At 43.6% G+C, this 17,233-nt stretch overlaps 1 protein-coding gene across 1 annotated transcript in view; it reads left to right on the forward strand.

Moving 5' to 3' along the window:
* FSHR (follicle stimulating hormone receptor) overlaps positions 1-17,233 on the forward strand; it is a 107,186-nt gene that overhangs the window by 23,364 nt on the left and 66,589 nt on the right. Inside the window, exon 2 of the mRNA XM_048507191.1 lies at positions 16,366-16,437. Within this exon, the coding sequence (XP_048363148.1) occupies positions 16,366-16,437 (72 nt within the window). The remainder of the gene's footprint in view (positions 1-16,365; positions 16,438-17,233) is intronic.

Raw genomic sequence — 17,233 nt, forward strand, 5'->3', positions numbered from 1 at the left:
CATGGTAAGTGGGGAAACGACCACAATCTCATTCTTGGACTCATTCAGTCTAAAACAGTACCACAGTCTCATTCTTGTACTGCACTTGTTCCTGAAGGGAACCTGATGCAGGATTGGCAGTTGCAGTGGCGGCTGAAAGCGTCTGTTCTCACTGTGCAGTCTGTAAAAAAAGATGAATATTACAAAGACACCTGAAGTCTCCAGAGCTCTCTCATCCAAAGAAAATTAAATCCTGCAGTATAACCCCTGGAACCCCACCATCTCAAGAACTGGGAAGGCCGGCAGTATCTTTCCATCTTTCTTTGAAGATCTGGTCAGGTGGCTGTTCAGCTTTCCTAATAAATCAGAAATAGATCTTTCAAAGACATTCTTGGGATGCTGAAAAGAGGTCAGGGTGATTGAATGTGTTTTCAAATAATCACTTAAAAAACTGGATGTCAGAAATAGAAAGTTCTGAAGATCACAGTAACAGGAAAGAAGAGCTGCCAAGTGTATGTGCAGATATTTTCTCTAACCCCATTTGCGTTGATGGGGTCAGCTTAGGTTGCTGGAAAAGAACTCTATGTAAAAAAATCCACTTAGATGAAGTAAAGTTAGTATGGAATGGATCTCAAACCTTGTTTCCTCAGTGAGGAAGCCATTCCACAGATTGTATATATTACAAGATACTCAGAACTGCAAAGATGGCAAATTAATCTCAAGATGTTGAAGGCTGCGATACCAAGGTCAGTTGCCAAGGGAAATGTTAATGTTTTGTCCTTAGATACCCTGATTTTTTTTAACTCATGGCAAAGAAGAAAACTTAACTGCTGCATGTTTTATTAAAGAAATGTGTGCACACTGGTAATCAGGTTTAATATACCAACCGTATGGAGGCCCTGCATTTGTCAATAATGTAAGGCAGGCCATCTTCTTAGAAGTAAATTTATTTCCCAAACAGAAATTCAGTGTCCCTTTTGTCTGTCCCTTTCATGAGTGCCCAGGCTCCATAATAAAGTTGATACCATATATTAGTGATTCCTAATTATGCAATATATTTGCAAATGTTGTACACTTGTCACACTCAAACTCCCCCAAAGATGTAATTACTCTGTCCTTCCTCCATGGAACTCAGGATAGTATATATTAAACTTCCCTCCTCCATTTTGCCCTGACAGCAATCCCATTAGGTAGGTTTGGCTGACTGAAATTGACTGGGCCAAGGTCACCTTCTAAACTTCATGGCAGAATGGGGATTTGAATCTGGGTCTTCCAGAACTTAGCCCCAACACTCAAATTCTTACACCATGCTGGGTGTTTAGAAACTAGTGGTAAATTTGTTTGTCTGGCTTCTGTTGTGTTTTTGTTCTGCTTGACCAAAAGGTGTGGCGGGGAGGGTGAGGGGAGAGAGAGAGAAAGGCATTACCATGCCACTTTCAAACATGTCCTGGCCTGCATCGAATATCCCACTAACCTGAAATTCAACTCTCGTTGGGCACACACAAATTGTTTCTGTGCATCTATACACCTATCACTCCTCACACTTCACTCCTGTTCTAGAACATGGCATTCAATTGAATCGAGGAGCCTCATCAGACATGATAGTTTATAGACTCTTTACAGTACCCAGTTGTGTACCTGTCTGCCTGGTTTGACTAGACTTGTTTTCTTCAACAAGGATTGCCTTCTCTTCCTCCCCCATAATAGCTAAGACCCAGCCATTAGGCCAGGGTGAAGAGGAGCTGAGGGAGGGAGGAAAGGACCAATAGAGCTTGGTCCTCTTTCCCACCAAGCATGGTGGAAGATGGGATGGGAGCATGACCTCCCCTTCTTATGCTGTGAACTGGCTGGGCAGGGAGGAGGGAACAGCCTGGGTGCCTTCCATCCTTTCCTCTGTTCCTTTATTTCCCACACTTTCCTTCTTGTTCAGCCCAGTGGAGGGGGGGGGGGGTATTTCCCATTTTTGCTGCTCCACATCCACAGAATATTCCAAGTGGATCAGCTGTTGTGTGGCTGCAGAGAATCTAAGTTGGGGACATATAGTATAGCTTGGTTTCATTTTGAATCCAGAGATGCACATGAATCACTGGACAAGTGGATTTTTGGACCAGCTGTGAACGAAGGAGTGCAACGAATGTCCAGTGATGTGTGGATGCAGGCCAAGTTGGTATGGAGTACATATACTCCGATTTTCTGACGTGCCTGCATTCATGGTAAATGGAGCTCAGTTGAACTGGAAAATGTTTAATCAATTGAACTCCACATGTGGGAGGAGGGGGATATGAAAAAAGCTACAAGGTATGATTCTGGCCAATTTTGAGTTTAAATCCAGTTTATCATGTCTGAATGCAGCCCTGCTGTTGGGGTAGTCTCTTCGTCCTTGTTTAATCTTATGTTCTTGCAGATATGCATGTACATTTAGGTCATTCTAAGCTTGACTTGAACACTATCCAACCATGCATTGAACCATAAGAACACAAAGTGTGCATCTTATAGATCACATGGGATTTTAAAATGCAGATGCATTTCTGAGGAGTCAGATAAAGTCAGACAATGCACATTTCACTTTAAATTAACTTATCCTTTGCAGATCTTTCCCTAAGAATATTGTTTCTTTTTAAAAAGAACTGAAAATAGCATAGTTCTGATGGTAATAATACAAGGTCAGTGAATAATAATTTCTCCCTTTTGTGCTTTGATGGCTGGCGTACCTGGTTGTTTGTTTCCCTGAGAAAAGCAAGAATAAATTTAGCTCTCAGCCTTAAGTTGGGGCACCATTTATACCTCGGGAGAGAGGGGCAGGATGACTCTGGGCAACTGAGCCCAGCATTGGCTCTCAGCTAGGTGGCTCTGGACGAGCCTTTTGCATTCCCACATCCATTGGCCAGCCATGTGGCACCAAGAGGATGAGTCAGTGGACCTGAGGGCTGCGGATTCTAATTTGTTCCACAGTTCATGTATAAAGGGAAAGGGTTGCAATCCCCTGCCAACAAAATACAACTCCCACCAAGGGATGCCAGGTCTCCTATTGTAATAGCAGACCTCCCAGCATCCCGAGTCTTTGCCTGCCGGCACCTGAAGTTTCAGTGGGAGGAAATGGGGTGGTGCTATCACACCAGCATGCTTACACCACTTGTTGTTTTTGATGGATGCTATAGCATTTTACCATATAGTTTTGTAAGCACTGGAGAATCCACAGATGTCACTTATGGCTTTTACCCCTCCCCCCATTTCTCTCAGGGGTTGTCAACCCTACTAATGTTTTCAGATTTTCTGTTGGTGCTGTTAATCCTTGCTATGTCCACAGGAGGTGTTTGTTAACAGGAAGAATTGTACCCATGGTTCTGATTAGCTAATATGCCCTGATGTTTTCGCTTTCCCCATAGCAAATAGTATATACTATGTATGTTGCTTGTATTGTTGGAACATAACACGGCTGGCTGCTGGTAGATAGGCCCTGGCTAGGGAACTTAGCACATGATAGTATTATGGACTTCCAGCGTGACCTTAAAAGTAGTCCCCTTAAGGGGTTGTGGGAATTTGGAATACAACAGCCAACTTCAAGGCAGACGTGTTGATCATTCCCAGGAAGCTGGTGATGGACAGGGAAGGAGCTTCTGCCACTCCCAACCCAAATACCAGCTGTGGCGGCTCCTATCATCAGGGACCCTCATTCTGCCCTGCTCGGGGTGTCTGGCTCCTGTTCACTATGTTCCTTGTAGGCCTCAGAAATGAGGTCCGCCGAGGAACAGTGGAATGAAAAGTCATAGCTCTACCTACCAAATGAGGACAGTGTCACAGGCATCTTCTTAAATGGGCTCTAGTTTTATTTATTTTATTTATTTATTTATTGTATTTATAAACCGCCCTCCCCCGAAGGGCTCAGGGCGGCGAACAGAACAAACAAATAGAGCACAAATAAAATCAAAGTTAAATATAGCTCTATATGCTAAAATTGACCCCATTAAAATGCAGCATCCTAATATCAAAATTAATATCCAGTTCCCAATAACTTATGCCCCATTTCTTAAAAACTCTGTAAAACTTATGTGTGCACATGCCCTGGGTTTTGCAATACTATTTATCTTCTGAAAGGGAAATTCAGTACAAGCTCTGAAATGCATGAGTTAAATTCTGATTGAAAATTTCTCTCCAGCTTTATTTTTTACTGCCTGCAAACCATGGCCTTGAACACGGGATAATTCGGAGTGGTACTGCATGGTTAGTGATAACAAAGACAGTGAATTCATTGTCCTCACATTTTTTTAAAGGATATCATTGTTGAGACTGAGAGCACCATGTTTTGGTGACTAACTCATAACGCTGAAGTGAGTGTTTGTTAGATTTTTTTTTGTGCCCCAGATTTTAATAGAGGATCCAATACATGTTTTCTGCTTTTATTTTTCCATCTTTAAATTGCCCATCACTGTGGTGGAATTAATATGTATGGAAGAAAGGCCAGTATATTTTAAAGATCCCTGTGGAAGTGAAGACCATTAATCTCTGTGTGTCCATTACACAGACACATACTGCAGCCAGTCTCTACCCTAAGTGATGTCCCTTTCAGTGGAGGTGGGTCCACTCAGGCCCCTTCCTCACATGCAGAATAATGCACTTTCAATCCACTTTCACAATTGTTTGCAAGTGGATTTTGCTATTCTGCACAGTAAAATCCAGCTGCAAAGTGCATTGAGAGTGAATTGAAAGTGCATTATTCGGCATGTGCAGAAGGACTTTTGTGTTGCTGGAAACAGCAGATTATTATCTTCATCACAACACTGATTGAGGGATGAATTCAAAAAAAACTCTGGTGTCTTTTAAGGGAAAATAGCTTCTGTGAGGAAGCTCCATGTAGGATCAGTGTAGGGGCAGGTGGTTTAACGCTTCCTTTTTCAACTTTATACCAATCAGAACCAACCACTGATAGCTCATCCCCCCCCCCCCCACATACATACATTTACTGAGGCTGCCATTGAATGTAGCATTCAGAAACCTTAGCTGGTCTGGAATGCATTGATATTTCAAGAGCAAATGGACTTTTTCAGCTAGTTTCTGGACTGAATCAGGCACTTATAATTAACTGGCGTCAGTTGTTATGTCTTCTTACAATGGTATTTGAGCTGGCAGTCAAATTCTGGACTTTGGCAATCTGAATCCATACATCAAACATGCTTGGGGGCAAATTCGGTACCCAAACAGCTCTTGCTTTTTGCCCATCAAGCTAATATTCCCCCATTTTAGCACTCAGTTTAGCTTTTGTGCTCCAAAAAGTACTGTGGGTGCCCATGCTTGCCCACCTCTTTAGTAGCTGCTGCAGCTGGGAAGATCCTCTGGAGAGCTAGCAGACATATATGTAACCTCGTTGTATTCAGGCTTCCATTAGGAAATTAAACTTCTCAGCAAATATCTGTTTCTGACAAAGTACACATTGCTTCAGAGGTTTAGAAAGTGATAACATCACACTATTACTTCCAAGATGAAAGCAAAGAAATGTTCTGCAGAATCCTTTTATAGTTATTGCCTTGGAACTGAGACTAGCGAGTTAGGATTATGGTCAATGGTATCTTGCTGGAGTTTTAATTTTCCTTCCATTTTACTTCATTGTGGTAATTCACGCAAGTTATAAAGTTTGACAGAGGTGATACAATCAGGCTAAAATATCATGACTTTGCTTTTTTATCATTGTTGCAAGCTAGAGTGAGTATTTTGAAAATGCATGCTTTCTGATTGATGCAAGATAACTTTCAAATGGTTGAAAGTAATGAGTTTGAAAGTATTTTTAAAGATATAAACAGAATCTGGCATTTTGAATCTTGTCTTGCAACTATAATTAATGCCTCTACCTCTCCCCCTTCTGAAATTGTAAAGTAGGGCTAGAGATATACATTTTGCAAATCCTTACTAGGGTTGATCCAGGTTGGAAAATTCCAGGAGATTCTGTGGTGGAATCTGAGTGTGCAGGGGGAGGAACTGGTGAGGAAAGAGACCTCAGCCATATATAATGCCATAGAGTCCCTCCTCTAGAGCAGTCATTTTCTGTTCAGTTGTAACTTTGGGAGATCTCCTGGTTCTACCTGGGGGTTGGCAAGCCTGCACTTGGAAAAACCCTCTAGGTGACTTGATACCTCCTCACTTGCATGGCTCAGCTAGGCCTGTCTGCTAGCAACTGTTGAACAACTGTTGAACCCTATGAAAAGCAGGATCATATAATGGTTAGGGTTTTAGAGAAGGGTCTGAAAGATCCAAGTTTGAATTCTTCACTTGCTATGGAAGCTCACTGGATAATTTGGGGCCAGTCCCATACTTTCAGCCTAACCTGTCTCACTGGTTGTTGTGTAGATGAATAGGAAGAGATGAGAATAAACTACTTTCTACCTCACTATAAAAAAGTGTGGCAAATTAAATAATAAATATTGCTGAAGAATGGAGTAGATAAAGGGTTGGTTGGTAAGTGGCTGTTAGGAAATACCTGGAGATGCGGGGGAGGGGGGGAGCCTAAGGAGGATGGAGTGCGAAAAGAGGTGGGAAATCAGAAGAGTATGGACACCACCCTCTTAAGATGAAGAAGAGTTGGATTTATATCACCTCTTTCTCTCCTGTAAGGAGACTCAAAGGGGCTTACAAATTCCTTTCCCTTCCCCCCTCACAACAAACCTGTGAGGTGGGTGGGGCTGAGAGAACTCTGAAGAGCTGTGACTAGCCCAAGGTCACCCAGCTAGCTTGTGCTGAGAGTTTACAGGCTAATCTGAATCCCCCAGATAAGCCTCAACAGCTCAGGCAGCAGAGCGGGGAATCAAATCCAGTTCCTCCAGATTAGAGTGTGCCTGCTCTTAACCACTACGCCACTGCTGCCCCTTAAAAAGCCATTTTCTCCATAGTGGATGGATATGAATTCTTCAAGAAAAAAGGGGTTGAAGAGGAGGCAGAGAGGTGCTATATGTAAAGAGAGGGTTTATTTGCCAAGAAATACTGGAGGATGTAGGTAACAGTCCTGTGGAAAGTATCTGGGTGAGAAGTTGCCCCTCCTGCCCATGCTGTTCCTCCTGATACTGGCACTCATTCTCCCCTCTTGGACTTCTTTGCTCTTTTCCCTAGCATCTCCTGCCCGAGCTCCAAAAAAGGGGGATCCCTGTTACTGCTGGACCTACTGCAGCAGGCCCCTTGTCCTCCCTCACGTGCTGCTCGAAGTTGCACTGCAATCCACTGGGCTGCTGCTGTCTTGCTCAATTCAAACCTCCTTCAATTGCCTAGAGACACTAAGCTAAAAAGGTATTTTCCCACAGCTCCATGTGGCCAGATAAACAGCTGCCAGGTGATGTGAGGGAGAGAGAAGAGAAGCCATCGGTACTTGGGCAAGAAAGATGGCATGTAAGGCATGTCCCACCTCCTCCAGGCACGTCACTCGCTCGCACTGGCAGCTGGGCAGCCCAGCCCCACACTGGGCTGGATGCTGGTGCTGAGCCTGCCTTTCTCCCTGCCCCACCCCCGGGCAGCAATGACAACCAAGGTAAATCTCAGCTACTCTTTATGCACACAAGAGTTTTCAAAGAACTTTCTAGAGAACTTGGAGTGCCTTTATACATCATCTTAGAGATCTCTTGGAGAACAGGAGATGTGCCACAAGCAGAGGCATATCTGCCCGGTGACACGGGGGACCCCATGTCCCCAGGCACATGCCATCTGGTCATGTGGGGGCGTAAAATTGCCCCCCCATGTGACCAGGAAAATGGCTGTGCCCCCAACCCCCCACGTGACCAGGAAGACGGCAAGGCAGCAGGGCTTTCTGCTGCCTCCTTGTCTTCGGGTGCCCTTGACCCCGCCCATGTTGTCATCAACATGGTCAGGGTCAAGGGTGCCTGGCCACCTGCCTGGCCACCCCCCCTGCCTCACCCCCACCCCTTGCTTCTGGCTGGACTCCCAGCTGGCAGCTGGCAGTCCCTTCTGCCTTCCCCTCCAGAGAAGCCAGAAGTGTCTGCAGTCTCTTGTGCTCTGAGAGCTACTCTTATAAGCACTGAGGCTTGGGGTGGGGTCATGCCCCCCTGAGCCCTGCCCCCAGGCCTCAGTGCTTATAAAAGAAGCTCTCAGAGGCCGAGAGGGGAAGGCAGAAGGGACTGCTGGCTGGGAGCCCAGCTGGAAGCAAGGGGGGCAGCAACTAGATGCCCTTGACCCTGGCCATGTTGATAATGACATAGGCAGGGTCAAGGGCACCCAAAAACAACGAGGCAGCAGGAAGTCTTGCTGCATTGCCGAATTCCTGGTCACGTGGAGGGCAGAAGGGACTGCCTGCTGCCAGCTGGGAGCCCAGCTAGGAGTAAGGGGAGCGGGGAACATGGGGGCATGCGGCAGTCAGGTGTCCTTGACCCTGCCCATGTCGATGATGACATGGGTGGGGTCAAGGGCACCCAAAGACGACGAGGACTTCCTGCTGCCTTGCTTTCTTCCTGGTCACATGGGGGGCAGGGGGCACCCAGAGACAATTTGTCTCTGTGCTGCATTTGCCCTTGATACGCCTCTGGCCACAAGACTGGATGAGGGCAAATGCTATCCCAATCTTCAAAAATGGGAGGAGTGAAGACCCAGGAAACTGTAGGCCCAGGAAAGATACTGGAGAAAATTTTAAAGGGGTCAGCCTGCAAGCATCTGAAGAGCAACCTGGATATCTGGACAAGGTAGCACAGAGTTGTCCCCAGCAGATTTTGCCGGACTAATTTTGTTTCCTTCTTTGATCGAGTGATGATTTTACTGCATTGTGAGATTACTAGGTTTATCCTGCATTGAGCGGGGCATTGGAGTAGATAGCCTGCATGTCCCCTTCAAATTTTATAATTCTAAGAACCAAAGCTGAAATGCTGTGGTTGCCTAGCAATAGCCACAGAGGGAATCCACTGCCTAAAGCTACAGGCACTCCTTTTATCATTTGTGAGTTTTAGCATGGTCTACTGGGTTTCATTTTTAGGATTCTATGGTATACCTGAACAATGAAAATACCTAGATTTTGCTGAATAACATCAAACCTTGTTTCAGAGTGGGGGACCCTCTATAAATCAACGGACCATTTTGCCATTAGGGAAAGGTGAAATCTTTTAATCCTGACTCAGTTTAACTCTAACCATCCCTGCAGTGAAACCCATTCAGAAGGATGAACAGAGATGCTGTAGCTGAAGATTATTAATAGTAGATATATGGAAGCTGGAAATAGTAACATTTGTTAGGACTGGAACTATGATATATTTCCTTCCACTGAATTGCAGAGAGTTTATATTTATTTAGTAGATGCTCAGCAGGATGCTGAGCACACCTGGGTTCAGGATGCTGGGGCACACCTAACAGTTGAAAAGTGGTAGCAGGGTTGCTAGGGCCCTGGCTCTCATTTCATGCCACTACTCAGAATGGTGGTGGGAGGAAGAAGAGTGGGTGGCTGGCTTATAGTGGAAGAATCCTATTCTGACCTACAGGCCCTATTCCACCTTACCATCCAAGGTTTTCCCCACACCTGGGCTGATTACCCACTGCGAGAATTCCTCTGCCTTGCTCTGTTTTGGAGCAAAAAGTCGCACCACCAGGAAAAGTCTGGAGCAAAAGTCTCGCACTTACCTTGGGGTAAGCGAGAAGTGCACGCAGGGCAAGAGGAAGTGGTTTGGGACAAGAAATCTTGCCCTGATGTGCCTCCTCTCTTGGGGTGCCCCAAACAGGACACGCGCCGGGGCAACATTCCTTGACCCAACACGCCTCCTCTCTTGGTACGCTACAAACCGGAAGTGATTCCTTGCCCTTACGTGCTTCCTTTCCCACTGTGCGCCTCTGCGCTGTTGGGTAGTTGGCCCTAGAGGGGCTTTTCTGTCTCTCTGTTAAACTACCAACACCTGGCCTTTGAAGGAATTGCCCACTGGGAAGACCAGGACTTTTAGCTCCCCTTCCCAATTCTGAGGTATAACCTCTGTATCTCCCACTGTCCAGCAACTGATTATCACTCACTGCTGCACTGCTGGGAGAGTAGCCATTTGCCAACTGACCACTTTCTCCCTGTGCTCTTAAAATTGTGTGTCCAAGACAGTGGTCACCTAACTGGTACAAAGAATGCCTAAGCATCCAAAGTTATAAAGCATTTATTAAAAAGAAAATGTCCATAAATATAACCTCAGCACAGCACCAGGATTCAAAACAAAAGGTAAAATGCAATTCCTCTAGGTTAAATGCAATTCAGACTAGGTTAAAGAAACTTTTCCTGAAGCCTCCAGAAGATTCTTCTTGAAGTTTTTCTAGTCTCTTCAGTCCCCCAATTCTGGGGAGCCGGGGAAGCTTGACCATCCTATTGTCTCTTCCTTAGACCTATTAGCATTTATAAAAGGGTGGCTGAGATGAGGCTGGAATGCAGTTGAATTCACTTCCCCCCTCCTATCTATTCTCTGCCAAGAGAGAAGAAAATTTTTAAAACTCAAGGAGAAGGTTTTGCTCAGTTCAAACCTCCTAAGAAAAAAATGCATTTCTTCATAGGACTGATGACACGTCATCACTTCTTTTGGAAAACCTGGACATGACAGCAGTCCTCTCTAGGCATCACTTGAACATTCTCTAGACAGGACTGAAAGATCCAACTTTTCCAGGAAGTGGCATCACATTGTCACTGACAGCTGGTTCCTACATGACCATGCCTCACTTCCAGTCTCCTGTTGGTTGTCAGGCCATGCCCAGCAAACCTAAGCAGCAGGGAGGAAGGGGGATTAGCTCTTTCTCTGCAATCCTCGATCCACACAAGCTTTTTCATTGGCTAGGGTTCTGGAGATATATTTGATGTATCACAAAAAAAGCAGGTAGGAGCAGATGTTTGTAAGGAAAAACCAGAAGACAATGATAAACTATACACCAATCTCCCACTCAAACTGCTTTGGTGTAAAGAATGTCCATCTTGTGCAGCTATATAGCTATCCAGTGGCATTTTGCTAGACTTCTATTCTTTATTTTATTTATTATATTTAAGCACCACTATTCTCCGCAATGGGTTTCAGCAGGGAAGGTGGACTATACATGCACACAACACACACACACACACACACATACACACACACGAATAAAAAGCATTGTTTATACAACCTAGCGAGGCAAAATAGGTATTTGAACTTGAGTTTCTCAAATCCTAGTCCAACACTACCCAGGAATTGCCAATCTTTTATTTAATTAGAATTACTTCTAAGTAATGAGAAATATTCTGACCTACTTCCCCCTCCCCCAGCATATTAAATTTTGTTCTGTCCTAGAAACAGCATGAACTAGGAGGAGCACCAGAAATGAAGTTTATCAGCTAAGGAATGCAGAGGAAAAAATCTAAGAGATAAAAGCTTCTTTTTTTAAAAAAAAAGTACAGCATATCATTTTGCTCTGTTTTCCTGGATCTTCTAGGGCATGCGGAAGCTATTCTTCAGCAGACAGCAAGCTACTGGTAGCTCATGAGCTGTTGGAGTGCCCCCTGCTTTACCCATTATACCACTCTGATATATTTACATAAGCTGAACCAAGAGAAAGCACATTTTATGAAACTACATAGAATATAAAATGAAACTACATAATAAGACCTATTATTACAGAACTCACGTAGGAAGACAATTTTAAAACACGATAGCATGTTCATTGTATGGTAATTGTAGATTGTCAGGAAGTAACAATGTTATTTGTTTGGAATATTTTACACAGGGGGAACATTTTCAGCAACATGGCTTATGAATACACTGAGAGTTGAAGAAGAAGAGTTGGTTTTTATACCCGGCTTTTCTCTACCTTTAAGGAGTTTCAAAGCGACTTACAATCACCTTCCCTTCCCCTCCCCACAAAAGACATCTTGTGAGGTAGGTGGGGCTGTGAGTTCTGAGAGAACTGTGACTAGCCCAAGGTCACCCAGCAGGCTTCATGTGGAGGAGTTGGGAAACAAACTGCATTCTCCAGATTAGAGCCCATCACTTTAAACGAATGCGCCATGCTGGCTCAAACCAGACAAGACAATGAGATATCCAGAACTGGGTCTTCCTATGTTTTCTAAAGCTAAATTGCAATCTCATACAGCCTCAGTTTGGATTGGGTTTGTGTGGAGAGAAATGCGGGTGGGGGGGGTGAATTCATCCCTGCTGGATTGAAGGATACTTACACCTAAGAGGAATGCTGGCTGGTGGTTGACAAAGACCACCTGAGCTGTTCTTTAGAAAGGTTGACTGAAATATTCAATATAAATTTTAAAAGACATGATCAGTGGTGGGATTCAGCAGGTTCACACCACTTTGGCAGAACCGGTTGTTAAAATGGTGCTTGTAAACAACCAGTTGTTAAATTATTTGAATCCCACCACTGAACATGACTGCTTGCCTCACTGTCACTTTATGGCAGGCCTTCCAGAGGAGGAAATTTGTCTACCTCACCAAGCTCAAACATCTTGTTAGCTCAGGATACCCACTTTTTCCTCCACCAAGCTCTTCCCCTTTCAAAAGGACTACAGTGATGGGGTTTCCAGTTTTTCAACCCTATAATCAATATATATGTACCTTAAATAATTAGGAATAGTATGGTATAGTGAATAGAATGTTGGACTTTGAGTGGGGAAGCCAAGATTCATAGTCATGCTCAACTTTTCAGCCAATTACCAATTACTCCGCTTTTAATGTTATGTTTCTTAACTATATTCTGTATTTATTACAACACATATCTCAGAATGACTTCAGAGCTGGGTTTGCGCAAATATGGGAAACAATAGTATGGATCCAACTTTCCTGCAAAGAGCCTGCTTAAGTACCTCTTTGATTGGATGAAGAGCCACTGGGACTGTAAGAAGGCTTCAGACATCAGTCAGTGAAAAAGTAGGACAGGTGTATGATCCAGCCCAGTTGCTGAAACATTTGAGCAATAGGCTACTAGTCTTCTTTGGCATCATCATTTTGCTGAATTTGCCAAAAATGTTGACATGAATCTCTAACAAAAGGACAGGGAAGATTGTTTTCCCAGCATAGGCAATGTAGTTTCATCCTCAGAAAGGGTCAGCAAAGGGACCCATTAGTTTATGCTTCGCTAGTTTATACTTCACCTACAGCCTACTGTAAACAGTTGGATCCCTCCTCCTCCTAAGGGATGCCACAGAGACATGGGGGCCAAAGACTGGCATAAGAGCAAGACACTGCTCCCCACAAAATGGATGCCTCTCAAAGAATTTTGGGTACCACCTTGTGTTTCAAGCCTGGTTTGGAAGGTGGTTGGCTGCTGAACTTTTCCCCTGGCCCTAAGGTGTGCCTGGCTGGAAAACCGAGCCAGCTAATCCCCATTGTGTCACTCTAAGGTGATTCAATCAGTGCTCCAAGCAGATCATTACTTACCTTATCTCCACTCCTCCCAGCAATCAGTCAGTATTCAAGGTAATAGTCCAGGCATTCTCTTGGCTCCTGACAGCTCATCAAGCGTCTCCTACCAGAAAAGTGATCAATTCTTTGTCTCTGGCTTTCCTGCCAGCTTACCTCTTACCATCTCAGGATGTATTTTGGGGTATAGGTATCAGTCTTTTCATTATTAATCAAGTGTGTTCTGTTTCCGTGCGTACACCCCCACTTGTGTGTAGGCTTTTTTCTTTGCTCCTGGAAAAGCTGGTTGTTTCCTCTTCAGCACTGCTGTCCCTGGAAATCCCTTCAAGACTGATAACTGTCACCCATCCCTAAAACCCTATCCAATATCCTCCCTTTTCTCTTAGCACTTGTATGCTTCATGTGTGTATGTTCCTTGCTTAAAATATATTTATTGTTTTATTTTTATTCTTTAATAAAACCATATTTTAATTGTACCACTGCCTGCTCATTTGAGAGTTTTCACTCAGAACTACCCAGTACCAAGGTTATTGATTCCAGTTACCCCCTCTCACTTTTTGTCTACAACTAATTCCCCCAACTAAAGTGGAGACCAACTACGTGGTGTAACACTACGAGTGCCTTAATGTGATCCTTACTCAGGCAGGGGAAAATGATGGGGTTTGCCTCTTTTTTTTCAGTTGGAGGCTGATTGGTGTGCAGGCAAAACCAGGCAAAGGTTAAAGGATTAAAGCCCTTCTCCGTGCCTCACGTGGCACCAGTTCGAATTGTAGGCATGTGTTTGTTGCAATTTAGCTTCAGAACTGCTGGAAAGAGGCGGTCATAGCTAACCCAGCATGATGTATTTTTTAAAACTGAGCTTTAAACTGCTACCATGAAAGAGACATTTTGCTGGTATGCAATGTGCAGCCCTCTGGGTACTTTCTCTAGAAAAGCCTCATTGCTATTGATGGAGCTACTCTAGAGTAAGTATTTTGAAGACTAGAATCATGATCTCTAATGTTATCCACTGGGGAACATTGTCAACATTTCAGATATGGGAAAGAAAAAGCAAATGATATTTTTAAACATAATTTTGGAAAGGAAAGTTGGTTCAAAAATTGCTATTAGGAAAGAGATGTGTATTCTAAGATGATAGAAGTGAAGATTCATCTATCAGGTGGAGCTGCTGAGGCAGAAATTGGCAGTAATTCATGAAACAATTAGCTGTCATTCCTATGGGGAAGCAGACTGGAAAGTAGTTAGTGATACAATCTTTGTGTTATGATTGGGGTGGGAGGAAAAAGTCTAATTTCTGGAGACAAGATAATCTAGAGTCAATCCTGCCTATGGGCCATTCATAGAGCTATTTTCAGTCATATGATTCACGACTGACTGTGTGTAACTCCATGAGGCAAGTAGACTGTGTGATTGTGATTTTACTCTACTGTTTTTAACTTTCTTCTGGATATGATGAGCTATGTTGGAATCATATTTTTATCCCACCCTTCGTCAGAGGAGCTCAAACTGATATAGATGTTTCTCCTGTCCTGCATTTTATCCTCATAACAACCTTCTGAGAGAATTACATTACCATCCTGCATATATTGGAAATTTTTCAACTGTGCATATCAGGAGTACATACTATTTCCAGTATTTGCATGGTTGCCAAGTTGTCCAAAAGGGCAACATAAATTTTATAGCTTTGTGCATGGTACACAAAACTGATTTTTCAGGGATTTGTACCACAGAAATCCACATTACCACTGTCAGACAACACGACAACCTTGTATATTGGGAAGATCTGTGTGTAATTGCCAGTCTTCCAAGACATGTGGTCCGTAACATCTGAAAAGGACTAATGTGACTGGCTCCAAGGCAACAGTGAACTTCATGGCTCAGTGGGAATTTTAACCTAAGATTCCCCAATCCTCTTTAACCACTCTGAACTACCTTATAACTAGTATACAAGGTAAATAAGTCAATCCAAACGAACTTGTTCAGATCACATTCTCAAACAATGTTAAATGTGTGGACATGATAGTATGGCCCAGAATGATTTGGGTGTTTGGATTGCACACAAACAACCAAAACGCTTCATAAATCATGACTTAACAGACTACATGAACACATTTTTGGTCCCAGCATGGCTTTTGGTTGTTTGATTGGTTAGTTTTGCTTGAACCTGTGAATATAATTGGTGCAGATCATAATGCAGGAAATTTCAATGTACATAAAATAGGTTATTTGTGTGATGGGGTTTATAACTTTTTAAAAATTCCTCTGAGCCAATATTCCCTGCTAATTACTATGAGACAAAGGTCTTCCTCATAAAGATAAGCCCCGTCCTTCAGAGAAAACAATGGGAGATGATAAATATAGTTAGTTGTGAAAAAAAGGTTGTATGAATAAACAGTATGGAGATGTAGGATTTTTGACCAGTGCTCTGAGCATAGACCTCTGGGAAGTGGAAAGGATTAGCTGTGGATTTCCTGTGTTGTGCAGGGGATTGGACTAGATGACCTTTGATGTCCCTTACAGCTCCCTATTTCAGATGAAATTAGGACCTTAAGCATCTGTTAATTGGAAGTCTGTTGCCTATTCAATGGGGTCATTCTGATAATAAATTCTGGGTGTTGACCATGTGTTTTGTGAGGAATTTTTTTCAGTTTTGTTCATCTTGCTCTATTAAGGTCTGTGTCCACTGATGGTATGATAGTGACAATATTAACATTAATGATGCTATGAGTAACTTGATTTATTTCTGTACAGCCAACATATCCTCCTGTTTTCTAACTCTCATGTCCTTACAGCCTGACATTCACTGATCTATTTGCCTTCTCATGTGTGTGTGTGTGTGGGGGGGGGGGTGGAAGAGACCAGTATTCTTCAAAATCTCAGCTCTCAGGTTCAGAATAAAGCCTCAAGCAGAAGAAACTTTATGGAAAATAAGCAGATCAGAAGCACAAGTGCTTCTTTATCTCAAGTGCAGTATTTTCTTAACATGATCTTTCAAAACAGTGAACTTCAGGGATGACATAAGACATAAATAATATACATTTTCTTGTGCTTTCAGGATCTTTTTCCTCACCAAAGTAAAAGTCATTCCAAAAGGAGCTTTCTCGGGATTTGACAAAGTTGAAAAAATGTACGTATCTCCATGTTTTGTATGTCTTTTACACAGTGTTTTATTAAAGTTGTCGCCTCAGTTGGGGCTTCCTTTCTTCTCATGGCTAACCCTCCGCTCAGTTTTAACTTAACTATATCAGCTAATGAGACTGTATACTTCATCCAATTAAGCATCTGTGAACAACTGGAAGAAAGGAAGAAAAAGAGAGAGAGATTAGTGTTCCAAAGCAATTTTATCACTAGTACATCTGTACATCTGCACAAAATAAGGTTTTGGAATAATCAGTACGCATTCAAGAAGCGAAAGGGATGAGTGATGATCAAGAAGTGCGCAGTAATAAGAGCAAAGTGTTCTTATTCCAGTCGGCCCTGGCTAGTACTTGGATGGGAGACCACCCAGGAATACCAGGGTTGCTATGCAGAGAAAGGCAATTCTCTTGCCTTGAAAATTCTACTGGGTTGCCAAGTCAGCTGTTACTTGAGGGCACTCACACATGCAAAAAAAACCAACAATGTAGCCAGTTTGTGCATTTAGCAGTCTTACTAGAGAGGGAGGGAATGGCCGCGCAGGGCAGGGGGCGTGTCGCCTGGCCTCAGCGACGCGCCAGACGGTCGCAGGGAAGATACATCGACACACGAAGGCGCTACGCGGCGCTGTCTTCCCTGTCGTTCCCAGGACCGTGCAAATGGTCCCAGGGGGGTTGGGTCGGCATCATGTATGCCGACCCAACCCCCAGCGTGGCCATGCGGAAGCGGCCCTAGTGTTGAGTTCTAGTGAGAATGCTAGAGAGGAAGGCCAAGGTTCAAATCCTCTC

This window comes from Sphaerodactylus townsendi, linkage group LG01 (genome assembly GCF_021028975.2).
Source record: "Sphaerodactylus townsendi isolate TG3544 linkage group LG01, MPM_Stown_v2.3, whole genome shotgun sequence".
NCBI lineage: Eukaryota > Metazoa > Chordata > Lepidosauria > Squamata > Sphaerodactylidae > Sphaerodactylus > Sphaerodactylus townsendi.